The sequence below is a fragment of the Gopherus evgoodei genome, chromosome 1 (assembly GCF_007399415.2).
Source record: "Gopherus evgoodei ecotype Sinaloan lineage chromosome 1, rGopEvg1_v1.p, whole genome shotgun sequence".
In the NCBI taxonomy this organism is placed as follows: Eukaryota; Metazoa; Chordata; order Testudines; family Testudinidae; genus Gopherus; species Gopherus evgoodei.
In genome coordinates this window covers 279,400,398-279,415,564 of record NC_044322.1, presented here as the reverse complement: position 1 = coordinate 279,415,564, position 15,167 = coordinate 279,400,398, and the positions used below count along the sequence as shown (strand labels likewise).

General features: G+C 42.6%; 1 protein-coding gene across 8 annotated transcripts in view; it reads left to right on the top strand.

Moving 5' to 3' along the window:
- TMPO (thymopoietin) overlaps positions 1 to 15,167 on the top strand; it is a 56,887-nt gene that overhangs the window by 16,487 nt on the left and 25,233 nt on the right. For all 8 annotated transcript variants that reach the window (XM_030548496.1, XM_030548495.1, XM_030548499.1 and 5 more), the window contains exons 2-3: positions 8,148 to 8,274; positions 12,781 to 12,939. In XM_030548496.1, coding sequence (XP_030404356.1) covers positions 8,148 to 8,274; positions 12,781 to 12,939 — 286 coding nt within the window. The remainder of the gene's footprint in view (positions 1 to 8,147; positions 8,275 to 12,780; positions 12,940 to 15,167) is intronic.

The following is a 15,167-nucleotide window of genomic DNA, read 5'->3' as shown; positions in this document are numbered from 1 at the left end:
GCACCACGGGGCTGGCTGCCTGCTGGAAGGGGGTGGGGAGAGACCGGAGTGCACCGCGGGGCTGGCTACCTGCTGGAAAAGGGGGGGAGACCGGAACGCACCGCGGGGCTGGCTGCCTGCTGGAAGTGGGGGGGGGGGGGAGACCGGAATGCACCGCGGGGCTGGGGGGGGGACCGCGAACCTGGCGCCCTGCACTCAAGTATCCCTAAATTCTCAACAGGGTTTCCTATTGCCAGATATATCACTGCTGCATGTTACCTGGGAAGAGAGGGAGGGTCTTCTACAGCAATGTGGATTCTGCCCTGGCCCCTATGCAGCTTGCCTGTGTGCAGCCATGGTACCCCCACCCCTCGCTGCACAGTGGATTGGACGAGTTAGCCTGACCGGGACAAGGACCACGGTGGCTCTCCCTATAAACTTGCGAAAGCACATTGCCCACGCTCTGGCTGCAACTTTTCAAGAGATTACCGAGGCAGATTAGAGACATGATAGAGCAAATCAATGGGCTATTCCACGTTTAGGCATGCATGCAGGCAGCCATAACCCAAACCGTCCTCCCAAAACATAAAAAAATGCTTACCCCGAGCACGATCCTCTGCTTCTTCCTCACCAGCAACTTCCAGCTGCTGCGACTGGCTAGCCTCCTCCTGGCTTGAGAAGAGCTCCTGGCTGCATGCCTCCTGGGACTCCGGGGTGTCTCCCTCCACCACATAGCCTGACTCTCGGCTTCCTGTACACCCTCCCCCACTTCTCCCTGCTCTGAACTCTCCATCGTGCTCCTAGGATTGGCAGTGGGGTCACACCCAAGTATGGCATCCAGCTCCTTATAAAAACGGCAGGTCGTGGGGGCAGCTCCTGAGCGGCGATTTCCCTCACGGGCCTTGCAGTAAGCACTGCGCAGCTCCTTAATTTTTACCCTACACTGCAACGCGTCCCGTTCATGGCCCCTTCTCAGCAAGGACTGTGATATCTGCCCATAGGTATCATAATTTCTCCGGCTGGAGCGCAGCTGTGCTTGCACAGCTTCCTCACCCCAAACACTGATGAGGTCCTGCAGCTCGGAACTGTTCCATGCTGGGGCCCGTCTGGGGCATGGAGGCATGGTCGCTGATTGATTGATTTGATTTGCACTCCACACCTGGCTGAGCAAACAGGAAGGGGATTTTTAAAATTCCCAGGGCATTTTAAAGGTGGGGTCAGCTGAGCCCAGGGCAGTGGAGTGTGCAGGATTACCAGAGAGGCTTAAAAGGTATGCTGGGATACCTCCTTATACCCCGGAGGTCAATAAAAGCGCTGGTGGGCATCCACACTTGCTGACCAGCGCTGGATCACCAGCGCTGGATTCGCTACACCTGAGGCTCGACCGGGTGTACAGCCAGCGCTGCAACCAGGGAGTTGCAGCGCTGGCCATGCTTTGCAAGTGTGGCCACATCCTAAGTTGCAGCGCTATAACCCCCTCACCAGCGCTGCAACTCCTTAGTGTAGCCATGGCCTAGAACTGTGCACCAGATTAACCTCTGTGGCTGCAAGGTTTTTCTTGAATACTTAACATCTTAAACTTTTTTTTCAAAATGAAAGCTCTGAATTTGGAGAAGCTAATAGCAGTTGCTTGGGGAAGTTTCCTACTTGCCCTAGATGAATTGATATCTGTCCAGAAAAACAGTAAGTCATGGTAAATCATGTTTTGTTGCTGGTAACATTCTAAAATTTTTCTTTGAATGTTAAATATCTGTAATTGTTTCCCTCACACCTAGCTGTACTCCTCTGGCATGCTGAGGATGTTTTGTTTTGTAATGTCATTCTGGTCAGTGGCCAGTGCCTTAATGCCATTACAATACAGTACTAGCCTAAACAGATGCTTAATAGAGAATCCAGCATGAGTTTTAACATGCTGACTAGAGTTTAAGTCTTTAATTATTTCATTGCCTTGACCACTACGGATAAGTAAGAAAAATTGAGCAAATGTGAAATAGGTTAAGATAAATGCAATGTTTAATGTTACAAACTAAGTGTGGCTGACAGACCAATAAGTAAACTTTAAAAAGGCCTCTTTTTAATTAAAAAAGTAAAATAAATATATTTAAGTTCTTATGTTGTAGGCTTGATATTTTTCAGCTGTTTTGGAACTAGTTATTGAGGCAATTAAAATGTTCATATGGAAAACCAAAATGGGGTACATGTGGTTTAGGGATATGACTAATCCCCTAATTGGATTACATTTGTACACTAATCTAGTCTCCTTAGATTGCTTAGAGTCCTTTAATTCCTGAAAGTGTAAAGAGTTACCTTTCCATTCTTGCTGTGGGCTTGATCAGGCTCAAACTAGACATTTGAGAAGCTCCATTTTTTGCATGAGTAGAGAGAGCCGCCTGTCATGGGAATTTCTGGGCTAAAAGAGTCCAAGTCTCCGCTCCAGAGCCCAAGAAGATACATATTACTCTCTGGAAAATCCAGAGCAACTGATTACCAGCCAGTTTCAGTTGAGATGCTAGAACTATCAAACTCTGGCGCTAATGCCTCCTTTAGTTTTATTTAAAGTAGTGTGATCCCTAAAATAAGAGCAGATTTGCTAGCAAATTTATAGAAAGCTAAAAGCTGCTCTGAATCAACAGCTGGACAGTTGCTTGGACTCTGGCAGAGAAGGCTAAGTGGGGAAAACTAGACATTGTCTCCTGCATCTCCTCTGCTGATTAAGTGCTTACATGGAATCTGTGCCTGTTCTGTGGAGACCCAGGCCTCTGAAGTTCTAAGGCAGGAGCAGGGTTTCTGCAGCCTTCCTCCCTCAGTGGGGCAGCTCCCAGAAAGCAGTGACAGTACCTCAATAGCAGAATCCCTGAGGCCTGGCACAGATGACTGCATCGGCCTGAGATCAGCACACGGTGGCTCCCTTTCTCCTCTTCCCTCCCCCACAGCAGGCGGAAGCATGGTATCAAAGAGTCAGCAAAGCTTCACACCCAGTCACCAAAGTCCACGTTCTCGGCCACATTGTCTGGCTGTGGAGCAGCTGCACGCTGCTGCAGTGGCAGAGAGCTACTGACGGGGTGTCATAACCTTAGTCCCAGATTTGGACCTTAGCGTCCAAAATATGGGGGTTAGCATGAAAACCTCCAAGCTTAGTTACCAGCTTGGACCTGGTACTTGCTGCCACCACCCAAAAAATTAGAGTGTTTTGGGGCACTCTGGTCCCCCTGAAAAACCTTCCCTGGGGACCCCAAGACCCAAATCCCTTGAGTCTCACAACAAAGGGAAATAATCCTTTTTCCCTTCCCCCCTCCAGGTGCTCCTGGAGAGATACACAGACACAAGCTCTGTGAATCCAAACAGAGTGACTCCCCCTCTCCGTTTCCAGTCCTGGAAACAAAAGCACTTTCCTCTTCACCCAGAGGAAATGCAAAATCAGGCTAGCAAATTCAACACACACAGATCTCCCCTGATTTCTTCCTCCCACCAATTCCCTGGTAAGTACAGACTCAATTTCCCTGAAGTAAAGAAAAACTCCAACAGGTCTTAAAAGAAAGCTTTATATAAAAAGAAAGAAAAATACATACAAGTGGTCTCTCTGTATTAAGGTGACACAATACAGGGTCAATTGCTTAAAAGAATATTGAATAAACAGCCTTATTCAAAAAGAATACAAATCAAAGCACTCCAGCACTTATATTCATGCAAATACCAAAGAAAAGAAACCATATAACTTACTATCTGATCTCTTTGTCCTTACACTTAGAAACAGAAGATTAGAAAACAGAACTATTTCTCCAAAGCTCAGAGAAAGCAGGCAGACAGAAAACAAAGACTCGGACACAAACATCCCTCCACCCAAAGTTGAAAAAATCCGGTTTCCTGATTGGTCCTCTGGTCAGGTGCTTCAGGTGAAAGAGACATTAACCCTTAGCTATCTGTTTATGACACGGGGATCCAAGGACAAGGTGTGCCTAGTACGGGGCCCCTGAGCCCAACCCCTTCCTCCAATCCTACCAGCAGTGTAGTCCATTGCAGCAAATGGACCAAGGACTCCCTTTGAACATTCAGGGTTGGAGCCTGGTACACATCACATCTCTAGACCATGTGCAGGAATCTCACTTGAACAAAGCATGAGATCCTGGGAAGCCCCCTTTTTGACCCAGTCCAGTACAAACCTCTTTTACAGGAAAAGACAGCTGTGCAAAAGGGTAACCACAAGGACCACCCACTCCCCTTCCCAACCCCCAGGAACCAGAAGTCTGAAGTTTCTCTCTCCTGAGGAGGAGGAGGATCTAGGGGAGGCATAAGAAAGCGGTCTCTCAGCTGTTCAGACCCCTCTAGTTGCCCCAACATAAAACACTCCAAAAAAAAAAAAAGTTTTCTTATCCCATCTTCTGAAGAGTCTGATTCATGAGATTCCTCTAGTTGGCATACAGTGAAATCAGTTTCCCTCAAGCTGCATAACTCTGCAGAGTGTAGCAGGCCAAATAATACTGAGCACCTGGTTCCCCTGCTCACATCCATGGAGTATAATGGCAGATACAGTTCTCCAGAGAGAAGTTCACCTCCTGATGCCTTTGACTGCGCATTCCTTTTGCCCATTTGCTCCCTAAACATTAAAGTCAAAATAGAATGTTGCAGCTGACTGCTCTGAAGGCACAATTAGATAATTGAGAATGGGAATTATGCCCACAGGGGTGTGTCATAAACAGATAGCTAAGGGTTAATGTCTCTTCCACCTGAAGCACCTGACCAGAGGACCAATCAGGAAACCGGATTTTTTCAACTCTGGGTGGAGGGAAGTTTGTGTCTGAGTCTTTGTTTTCTGTCTGCCTGCTTTCTCTGAGCTTTGGAGAAGTAGTTTCTACTTTCTAGTCTTCTGTTTCTAAGTGTAAAGACAAAGAGATCAGATAGTAAGTTATATGGTTTCTTTTCTTTGGTATTTGCATGAATATAAGTGCTGGAGTGCTTTGATTTGTATTCTTTTTGAATAAGGCTGTTTATTCAATATTCTTTTAAGCAATTGACCCTGTATTGTGTCACCTTAATACAGAGAGACCATTTGTATGTATTTTTCTTTCTTTTTATATAAAGCTTTCTTTTAAGACCTGTTGAAGTTTTCTTTACTGGGAAATTTCAGGAAAATTGAGTCTGTCCTCACCAGGGAATTGGTGGGAGGAAGAAATCAGGGGGGAGATCTGTGTGTGTTGGATTTGCTAGCCTGATTTTGCATTCCCTCTGGGTGAAGAGGAAAGTACTTTTTGTTTCCAGGATTGGGAACAGAGAGGGGGAGTCACTCTGTGTAGTTTCACAGAGCTTGTGTCTGGGTATCTCTCCAGGAGCACCTAGAGGGGGGAAGGGAAAAAGGATTATTTCCCTTTGTTGTGAGACTCAAGGGATTTGGGTCTTGGGGTCCCCAGGGAAGGTTTTTCAGGGGGACCAGAGTGCCCCAAAACACTCTAATTTTTTGGGGGGTGGCAGCAAGTACCAGGTCCAAGCTGGTAGCTAAGCTTGGAGGTTTTCATGCTAACCCCCATATTTTGGACGCTAAGGTCCAAATCTGGGACTAAGGTTATGACAGGGTGTCATCTCCTGGTAAAGAAATTTAGTTTCTTAGCAGTAGCTGTGTTTGCCTCCAACTGGAATCACAGAGTTTTAGCATTGATCTCTTTCTGGTTGGTTCACAACCAAGGCAACAGATACTTTGTTGAAAAGATGACCAAAAAGTTCCTTTTATACCTTTCCTCCACTTTTCCTCTCCTCACCAGAATGCTTCAGGAGAGAAAGTAGCACTGGTAATTCTGGTATCCCCAGTTTGGCCATGAAGGGCTGGTTCTCTGATCTCCTTGACAAGGTATGAATACCTCCCATGTGCTTTCCATTCAGGAAAGAGATGATCTTACAAGGGCTACTAGATAATAAAGTACAAGAGCATTTTATCTTTCTGACCTGATCTGTGTGGTGAATATGCACTTTAAGAGGTCTGGATCAGAATCCAGACAGTCCGAGCCTAGCTGCCTGGTTCTTGAACAGAGCCTCTGAGGCCAAAGAGATTATTTAGTGTGCCAATATCCACAGCTTTAGCTTCCAGAAATAAATATACTAATTCAGCATATTTATGGACCCATTTGAGGTTTAAACTACTGATGCTAGGATTGCCCCCCTCATTTGCATCATTTTCTCAGGTTCCTTCAAAATGTATTTAGATTAGGCCTGGCACTTCAGGCTCTCAGAGATCAGGTTGTTGCTTTGTCTAGAATCCTTAATGCAGTAGATAAGTAGTGAATTTCATCTTCCCCAGATGTCCAGCTTTTTAGCACTTTTCTTAACAAGAGCAACATCTTCCTGATCTGCATAAAGTTGTCGTACTGAATCTTACCTGGTCATCTCAGTGCCATTGTAGACCCTGCATTTGAACCACTCATTAAGGTGTCTCATTATTATCTAACCATTAAAGTGGCCTTTTTTTTGATGATGATCTTACCTGAGCACAGGATAGCTGAGTTAGGAACTCTGTCCAGCTCTATTGCACTCCAAAGACAAATTTTGGTATTGGATGGCTGCAGGCCTCTCAAGTGCATATTCATCACACAGGTCAGGTCAGAAAGACAAATGTTCTTGTACTTTATTATTCAGTGTGAAAGGGGAAGAGGGGTTTTTTTTTTTGTTCTTTTAGGGGTTCCCCTCCCCCAGGTGGCTGAGATGCTGCATCTCGTAAGCATACTATAAAAGTCAAAAAGCCTAATTCCATTTTCCAATATCAGAGCTGACTCCACTAGAGCTGTGGCAACTTCATGAGCAGAAATATCATTTGCCTCACACAAGAAAATCTGTTTATCACCTTTGAATTCTACAAACTGGACATCCAGTCACTGGATGCTGGTTTGGTAGATAGGTGCTCCTCACTGTAATGTCACAAACTATCAGGAAAGGGTTATCCCCTTTAACATCTGTACATAGTAGTATATTGTCCTCTTTTCCCCATCTGAGTGGACACAGCTATAAAATCCTTATTTTACTGATCTGCCATGTACTTCATTACAAGCAAGAATAGGAAAATTTATCTGTATCTTACCTGAAAACTTCCTTTCTTGGAGTAAGGAGGTCCGCACATCCTTCCCACCCTGAATGGGCTATTCATTGGAATTCAGTTAGTTGTTCACTGAAATCCTCGCTTTGCAGGAGGTTTTTTTCTGTTTAGTCTTACTACTTAATTTTCCCCTCAGATAGCTTTTCCTAGGCTATGGAAGTGTAGCAACTGGCAGTTTTTCAGAGGTGAAGCCACACCTCTCCTGCCTCTGACAGGGTTAGTCAGCCTCCAAGGCTGCAGAGAGCAGAGTTCCCAATGTTATGGCTCTGCAGGCTTCGTTACTCCAAAAAAGGACATTTTCAGGTGAGATATGAATACGTTTCCTATTGAGGAATAGTGCAACTTGGCAGAGAGTTACTGTCTACAACTTTTATAACTGTTTGCTGATTGCCCCGGACTTTGTCTGCAGTGACCAACTTAGAATTTTACCAATGGTAGCAATAGTGGCAGCAATAATGTAGATTTAAAAAAAAATGGTGGGGAGTGGCAGGAGCACAGTAGCTCATGAGCCCACTACTACTGAAAGGGGAAAGAGGTGCTCGAATGCCCAAGACTTCCTATGTGTCCACATGGGTAGTGGAGTCCTGCAAAGTCAGGATGGGTGGGTGTGCAGATATGCCACTGGAAACTAAATACAAAGCTTGTGGGGTGTGATGGCAAGGGTATTTTTCAGCTTGGTGGGCTAGTAAGTGTAGTCTTCAAGAAAATAGGCGTTGGGGAAGTTTCCAGACCTGATCTATCCATTGTAGGAAAGATAAGACTTGTGATGACCTGTGCTAGTCTCAGTCAGCATAGGAGATAAGAAAAATGTGTAGGATCTGATCTCCGAGGCTCTTAAAACACACTGTTCTTTCATGTCTAAAACTGGACAACTGGCTTATATTCATTTTAAGACTTCCATGCTGTGTGAAATATTTTTATCTGGTATTGATAAAGGTGACACTACTAAACAAGAGTAAATATCAAAACTGCTGTCCTCTATTGCTTCAGCACAGCCCACATGCATTCCCTCTACTCCTTCAATAGGGACAAAGACTTCAGTTTTGTAATGCGTGGAGAAATTATGTACCTCCCCCCCCCTCTTTTTTTACAGAAAGCCACGAAGAAAACAGACAAGCCCAGGCTGGAGGAGAAAGATGACCTAGATGTAACAGAGCTCAGTAATGAAGACCTTCAAGAGCAACTTGTAAAATATGGAGTGACCCCTGGTCCAATTTTAGGTAGGTAAAAGATATCAAATACTACTGATTTACTATGTATAATTAAATACAACTGTTGCATCACAAGTAATATATGGTCTGTGCTGCAGAGCTTACAGTGTAAAGAGCTAATATGGTAGTCTAGATTTTCTGTGAGAAGTATTATTTAAGTAAAATAAAATACACTTCTGGTTCTTTAACAGAAGGTAATTAAAACAACCATTGCTAAACAGAGTTTGTACTCCAAACAGGTAATTTAACTTAAAAATATCCATACATGTAAAATTAAACAATTTACATTAATGAGAAGACTAATTGTACAACCCTAGAATTAGTGGATTGATTTTAAATCAACAGCTAGCATACCTTGATTTAAATCTATTTTAATCTTGTTTTTGCTTTTGTACTTTAGTTACTTCCCTAAAAAGAGGCTAATTGGTTGTAATCCATTAAAACATGCTCTACATTGCCAAGAGGCCCACTCAAAAAAATTTGACAATGGTTAGGCTCTTGTTGTGCTGCCTCTCATGCTGACTGATATTGTCTCATTTCCTTTCATTTCCCAGTCAGACTCTGTATCCATCTTTTGGTGACTGATGCTTTATTTATTTGCCAGATTATTTTTACTTGTGATATGTGTCAAACTCTGTTTGGATGAAAACTGGAATGCAATTAAAAATGCACAAAACCACAGTATTTGCTTTTTTTTGTTTAAAAAATAAAGCTACCTTAAATGTGCTGGATACACAAGGTAAAATAAGTTTATCAAAATGTATCTTACATTTAAAACTGACTATAGTTAGGTCAATTGATTTTGTTTCTGGTCATCAGATCCTTCCAAGATTTTTAGAACTGTAGCTCTCATCCTTTCCCACCTAGTTCATGTTTGTAGTTTGGAAGAGGAAGATAAACTTTCCTGCTGTTTCAACTCCATTTCAGTTTATTCAGTTCAGTTACTACTTCAAAGCTGACAAATTCATGAAGAGAGCATGTGCAGAAGAGGCTCTTGTTGTCAAAAGATAGTTCAGTACTTCAAAAAACTCTGGTTCCAAGTGCTTAGCCAGCGACTTCCACCAGGTCAGTCGTTTGACTGCCTTGAAAACTTCAGCATCAAACATCTACTGCATAATATTTTATCTAATGTAAATTATGTTAATAGATTATAGTAAATTTAGGCCTAAACATAAGTTGTCATACTTTCAAATTTAATTTTAAATGGGCTTATTTTTATAAAAATATTTAGATCTGATTTTTAAAAATCACTTTCATCTGCCTTGTTCAGAACACTTCCTCCCCCTCCCCATAGTCTGAACAAATACAGTTCATGGAGTAGGTTTGAGAAACTTGGTATTAGACCTCCATATATCCAATAATTTAGATATCTTTCTGTGGCTCATGACTTTCATTGGTCACCTGCACAGCAAACTGACCAGTCAGGAGAGAATGTGCATTACTCAGCAAGCTGACTTGAAGAAAACATGATGCACAGTAATGTTAGGGAGCTGTTGGGAAAGCAGAGGTGGAAACTCAAATTTAAACACTTTCACACTGCAATTCCCTGTTATAAGTTTGTTTTTGTATTTTTTTCCTTCCCTCTCCCTGAAAAATCCCTTTACTAGTCTTGGGGATGCATATTCAAATCGCAGAATGTAACTGCAGTGAGATGGTGCCAGTAGTCTCTTTAAAACACCAAAGATTGAACTTTCGTACTCTAAACTGTTTGCTGTTGGAAGACTCCTTCCCCAGTCGATAGGGAATAGGTTCAAACGTCTGAATTGCTAAGTATATACCTACACCAGCCTGTTTCGTATCCTCTGCAGCAGAGCTCTAATGGAACTATTAGCTACAGAGAGATGTTAGTCCACACGGCCTGTCTCAGATTTTTTTTGTGCTGATTTTCTGTCCCAAAGTATGCAAAAACATATGTAAAACCCTTGAGGTAACGCTGGAGGAAGAGCCACCTGCAAAATCTAAATGCTTAACCTATAATTGAGAAGATTCTTTAATTTGAATTGGAACAGACATGGTGACCTACCAAAAATGGATCACGCTGTCTTGAGAAAGTCACTGCCACTCCATCTTGGCAGAAAACTTGGTAGGCTCATGCTTGAGTAGAAACAAAGCAACGTCAGCTACTTTCAGGGCATTGACAGGCTCCATGGGGTTTGCATGAGTAGCTCTGATATGGAAGAGATGCACTAGACCTCATACATTTTCAGGCTATAAAATTTTTGTGGGTAGAAACTCCACTTTGAAAGATCTCTGTAGTTACAATAACATCAGCTGCCTCTTTAGGTATCCTGTGTTTCATAGCTGGAATAACGGACTATAGTGTTGTCTTGTATTTATACTATATCTAATGGAAGTGGGCATCCAGGCCAAACAGTTGGCACTACTAAGTATTAAGTGGGAAAGCTCTCTGGACAAGAAGTTAGGAAGGCCGTAATGTCTGAATCAATACAAGAAGAATATAAGCCGTACTCAAAATCTTATAAATCCAATAGTTCTAAAGTTTCTTAGCAAACAAATACAAGAGAACTCATGCAACAGGGGTAAATAGATTCAGGGCAAACTCATAAGATGCTCGCTAAATTCCTTGAAGCAGACAGAATGATTTGCTAGTATACTTCTGTTTGCAGAAAGCTGGATGCTTACCACATTAGATGAATGACTTCTGGATATAGCCCAGAAGGAATATGAGAAAAATTGATCAAAACTCTGAAATGCAGATTTAAACTTCATAGTCCATAAAAGAGAGCGAGTAGGAAGGCAGTAATGCTACTTTAGATATTTCTAATAGAAACTGTCTTCTTTTTTGCTAATCTTGGTTCATAACTGATTGTGTGGGAAAAGAGAAATAAATTATCTGAATTACTTTTAACAAGCTTCTGAGAGGCAGACACTGATGTACACCCTATTAGCCATCTCCCAGAGATTTTCTCACCTGTAGATCTGAAGGAGATATGCCTTACCTACCTATCTATACCGCTTGCAGGAGGTTCCTTCATTAAACAGCATTTGTCTGTCTAGCCACAGCTCCTTGAGTACTTTTATGAAAGTGCTGATATTTCTGATAGTGGCACCTGATAGGAAATGATTTGCCTGTCCCTCTTCTAGGAAGTTGTTTAGTTAGGGCCCCTGCCCCCAGAAACTAGCTAATAGCTGCCAACTGTGTACAGACCAGATCCTGGAGAAGCTGAAAACTGCTATTTAGGAGGTCCATGGTTCCTTTGATCCATATCTACACCAGCGACACCATCACAGGACCTAACCAGATCAGCCACACCATCACTGGTTCATTCACCTGCACATCCACCAATGTAATATACGCCATCATATGCCAGCAATGCCCCTCTGCTATGTACATCGGCCAAACTGGACAGTCTCTACGGAAAAGGATAAATGGACACAAATCAGACATTAGGAATGGCAATATACAAAAACCTGTAGGAGAGCACTTCAACCTCCCTGGCCACACTATAGCAGATCTTAAGGTGGCCATCCTGCAGCAAAAAAAACTTCAGGACCAGACTTCAAAGAGAAACTGCTGAGCTTCAGTTCATCTGCAAATTTGACACCATCAGCTCAGGATTGAACAAAGACTGTGAATGGCTTGCCAACTACAGAACCAGTTTCTCCTCGCTTGGTTTTCACACCTCAACTGCTAGAACAGGGCCTCATCCTCCCTAATTGAACTGACCTCGTTATCTCTAACTTGCTTGCTAGCGTATATATACCTGCCCCTGGAAATTTCCACTACATGCATCTGAGGAAGTGGGTTATTCACCCACGAAAGCTCATGCTCCAAAACGTCTGTTAGTCTATAAGGTGCCAGAGGATTCTTTGCTGCTTTTACAGATCCAGACTAACACCGCTACCCCTCTGATACCTTTGATTATTGTGCCTCTAGGGGTTGATTTTGTGTATGGATAACCTAACAGTAGAACAAATTCTTTTTGATACTTCCACACTTTCTCCTCTTATGCCATGGATGTCAGGCATTTGCCCAAGTGGCATTCTTGATTTCCAGTGACCAATTCTGGGGGCAGAACCAAACCTGTGAGCAAGCTGAAGACTGACAGGCAGATCTGTGTGCCTTACTAGTTGAAGAAAAGAGAGATTCTTAGCTCAGTATTAATAAATCCTCCTTTTAACCCACCAACAACTAAACAATGAAACTAACTTGTCACTTGCATGACTGATTGGGGAAGGGACACTTATGGCTCAGGCAAAGATCCAGCATGCTCTCTTCATATTATAGCATGTCTCAAGGAATCTAAGTTTAGATAAAACAGGTGAGTAGAATGCTCTGACATTGTTGATTGATGTTTTTAAGCAGGCACATCCTGTGTTGAGTAGCTTTTTACTTTCTAAACCTGTTTGGCCAAACAGACAGAAGCAAGTCGTAAGAGAAGTAGCCAGTAAGACTGCCAAGGGTCTGTAAACTAGGAAGGTCCAACATTTAGAGTCAAGTAAAGGTGCACAATCTATCTTAATTCTTTGAATATATTTTCTGCCTTGTTACAGCTACTACAAGAAAGATCTATGAGAAGAAATTGCAGAAACTGAAGGAACAAGGGCCAGAGTTGGGGTCTTTGACACCTCTACCAACAGTTTCTTCATCAGCTGAGAACACCAGACAGAATGGAAATAATGATTCTGACCAGTATAGTGACAATGAAGAAGGTAAAACTAAAGTGGAAACTCAAAATAAATATAAATTGCTTGAGTTAAGTTAAGAATAAGTACCCTATAAGCCGGTTCGTTTATAAGTCGACACCCCCCCACACACACACACCACCCAAGATGGATAAGTAAAAATGGAAAATTTTTATAAGCTGACCCTATAATTCAGGGGTCAGCAAACTTCGGCTCCCGGGCCATCAGGATGGCCCAGGAGCCAAACCTAAGTAAACAAAGTGTCCCAGCGCACCAACTGCTTACCTTGACTGGGGGGAGAGCTGGGAGTCAAGAGAGTAACCTCTGTGATCACCCTCCCCATGACCCCACCTCTAGTCAAAGACCCCCACACTCTCCGCATCCCATCCCTTCCCACCTTATCTGCGGGAGGGCCAAGGGACAATGTATCTGACCTGGCCACAGTCTGCTCCAGCAGGCCGGCCTGGGTGGCATGGCCGGAGCCTGCTATCTCAGCAGTAGTTTCCCCAGGAATTGAAATTAGAGGGGGTGTTTGAATTTACAGAGGAGGTGTCAGGACCGATGAGATATGAATAAAGTAAATGTTTTATTAGGATAATGCAAATTTAACGTAAGGATGATGCAAGTTACACCAAAACACATAACAGGTCTAGATTTGTAAAAAAAATATGTAATTTAAAAAAAAAAAAGTATTTAATCTAAATTGACTTTTGAAAAGTAAGCCATCATGGGATAAGCGGGAAGTCCACTCATGGATCAGTAACTGGTTAAAAGATGGGAAACAAAGAGTAGGAATAAACTATCAGTTCTCAGAATGGAGAGAGATAAATAGTGGTATCCCTGAGGGGTCAGTACTGGGACCATTACTATTCAACATACTCATAAATGATCTGGAAAAATGGGTAAAGAGATGATACAAAACTATTCAAGATAAGTTCCAGGCAGACTGCGAAGCATTACAAAAGGATCTCACAAAACTGGGTGACTAGGCAACAAAATGGCAGACAAAATTCAATGTTGATAAATGCAAAGTAATGCACATTGGAAAACAATCTCAACTATACATACAAAATGAAGGAGTCTGAATTAGCTGTTGACACTCAAGAAAGATCTTGGAGTCATTGTGGATAGTTCTCTGAAAACATCCACTCAATGTGCAGCGGCAGTCAAAAAAGCCAACAGAATGTTGGGAATCATTAAGAAAGGGATAGATAAGACAGAAAAAATCATATTGCCTGTATATAAATCCATGGTATGTGTATACCTTGAATACTGTGAGCAGATCTGGTCACCCCATCCCAAAAAATATATATTGGAATTGGAAAGGGTTCAGAGTTGGGCAACTAAAATGATTAGGGATATGAAACAGGAGGAGAAATTAAAATGACTGGGAATTTTCAGCTTAGAAAAGAGACCACTAAGGGGGGATACAATAGAGGTCTATAAAATCTTGACTGGTGTGAAGAAAGTGAATAAGGAAATGTTATTTAATCCTTCACATAAACACAAGAACTAGCAATCACCCAATTAAATTAATAGGCAGCAGGTTTTTAAAAAAAACAAAAGGAAGTACTTCTTCACACAACATAAAGTCAACCCGTGGAACTCCTTGCCAGGGGATGCTGTGAAGCCCAAAACTATAACAAGATTTTAAAAAAGAACTAGATGAATTCCTGGAGAATTGGTCCATCAGTGGCTATTAGCCAGGATGGGGAGGGATGTAACTCCGTGCTCTGAGTATCCCTAGCCTATTTGCCGGAAGCTGGGAATGGGCAACAGGAGATGGATCACTTGATGATTATCTGTTCTATTCATTCCCTCTGGGGCACCTGGCCTTGACCACTGTCGGAAGACAGGATACTGGGCTATATGGACCATTGGTCTGCCCAGTATGACCATTCTTATGTAAGAATTAATTATAATAATAATAAATGTTTTTAGTACAGAAACTCCCCAACATACTGACTACTCAATATAGCAACGATGTGAGATAACAGCCTTGGCACATAATGCATTTTTAAAATCTTGGCTTACTAGGAAACATTTATATAAGTTCCCAGTCACAAATCTAGCATTCTGGAGCAAAGTCACTAAAATATAGTCCAACAAATAGATGTTTAACGTGCCCCTCACTTTCCCTTCACCGCACCCTACTCACTGGTGGTGTCCTTGGTCAGTGGAGACTCAGAATTCAGAGGTGCTTTCACACGTTTTCACCTCTCAGGTGGGGGGCAAGATGGCACCTTGCTCATTCC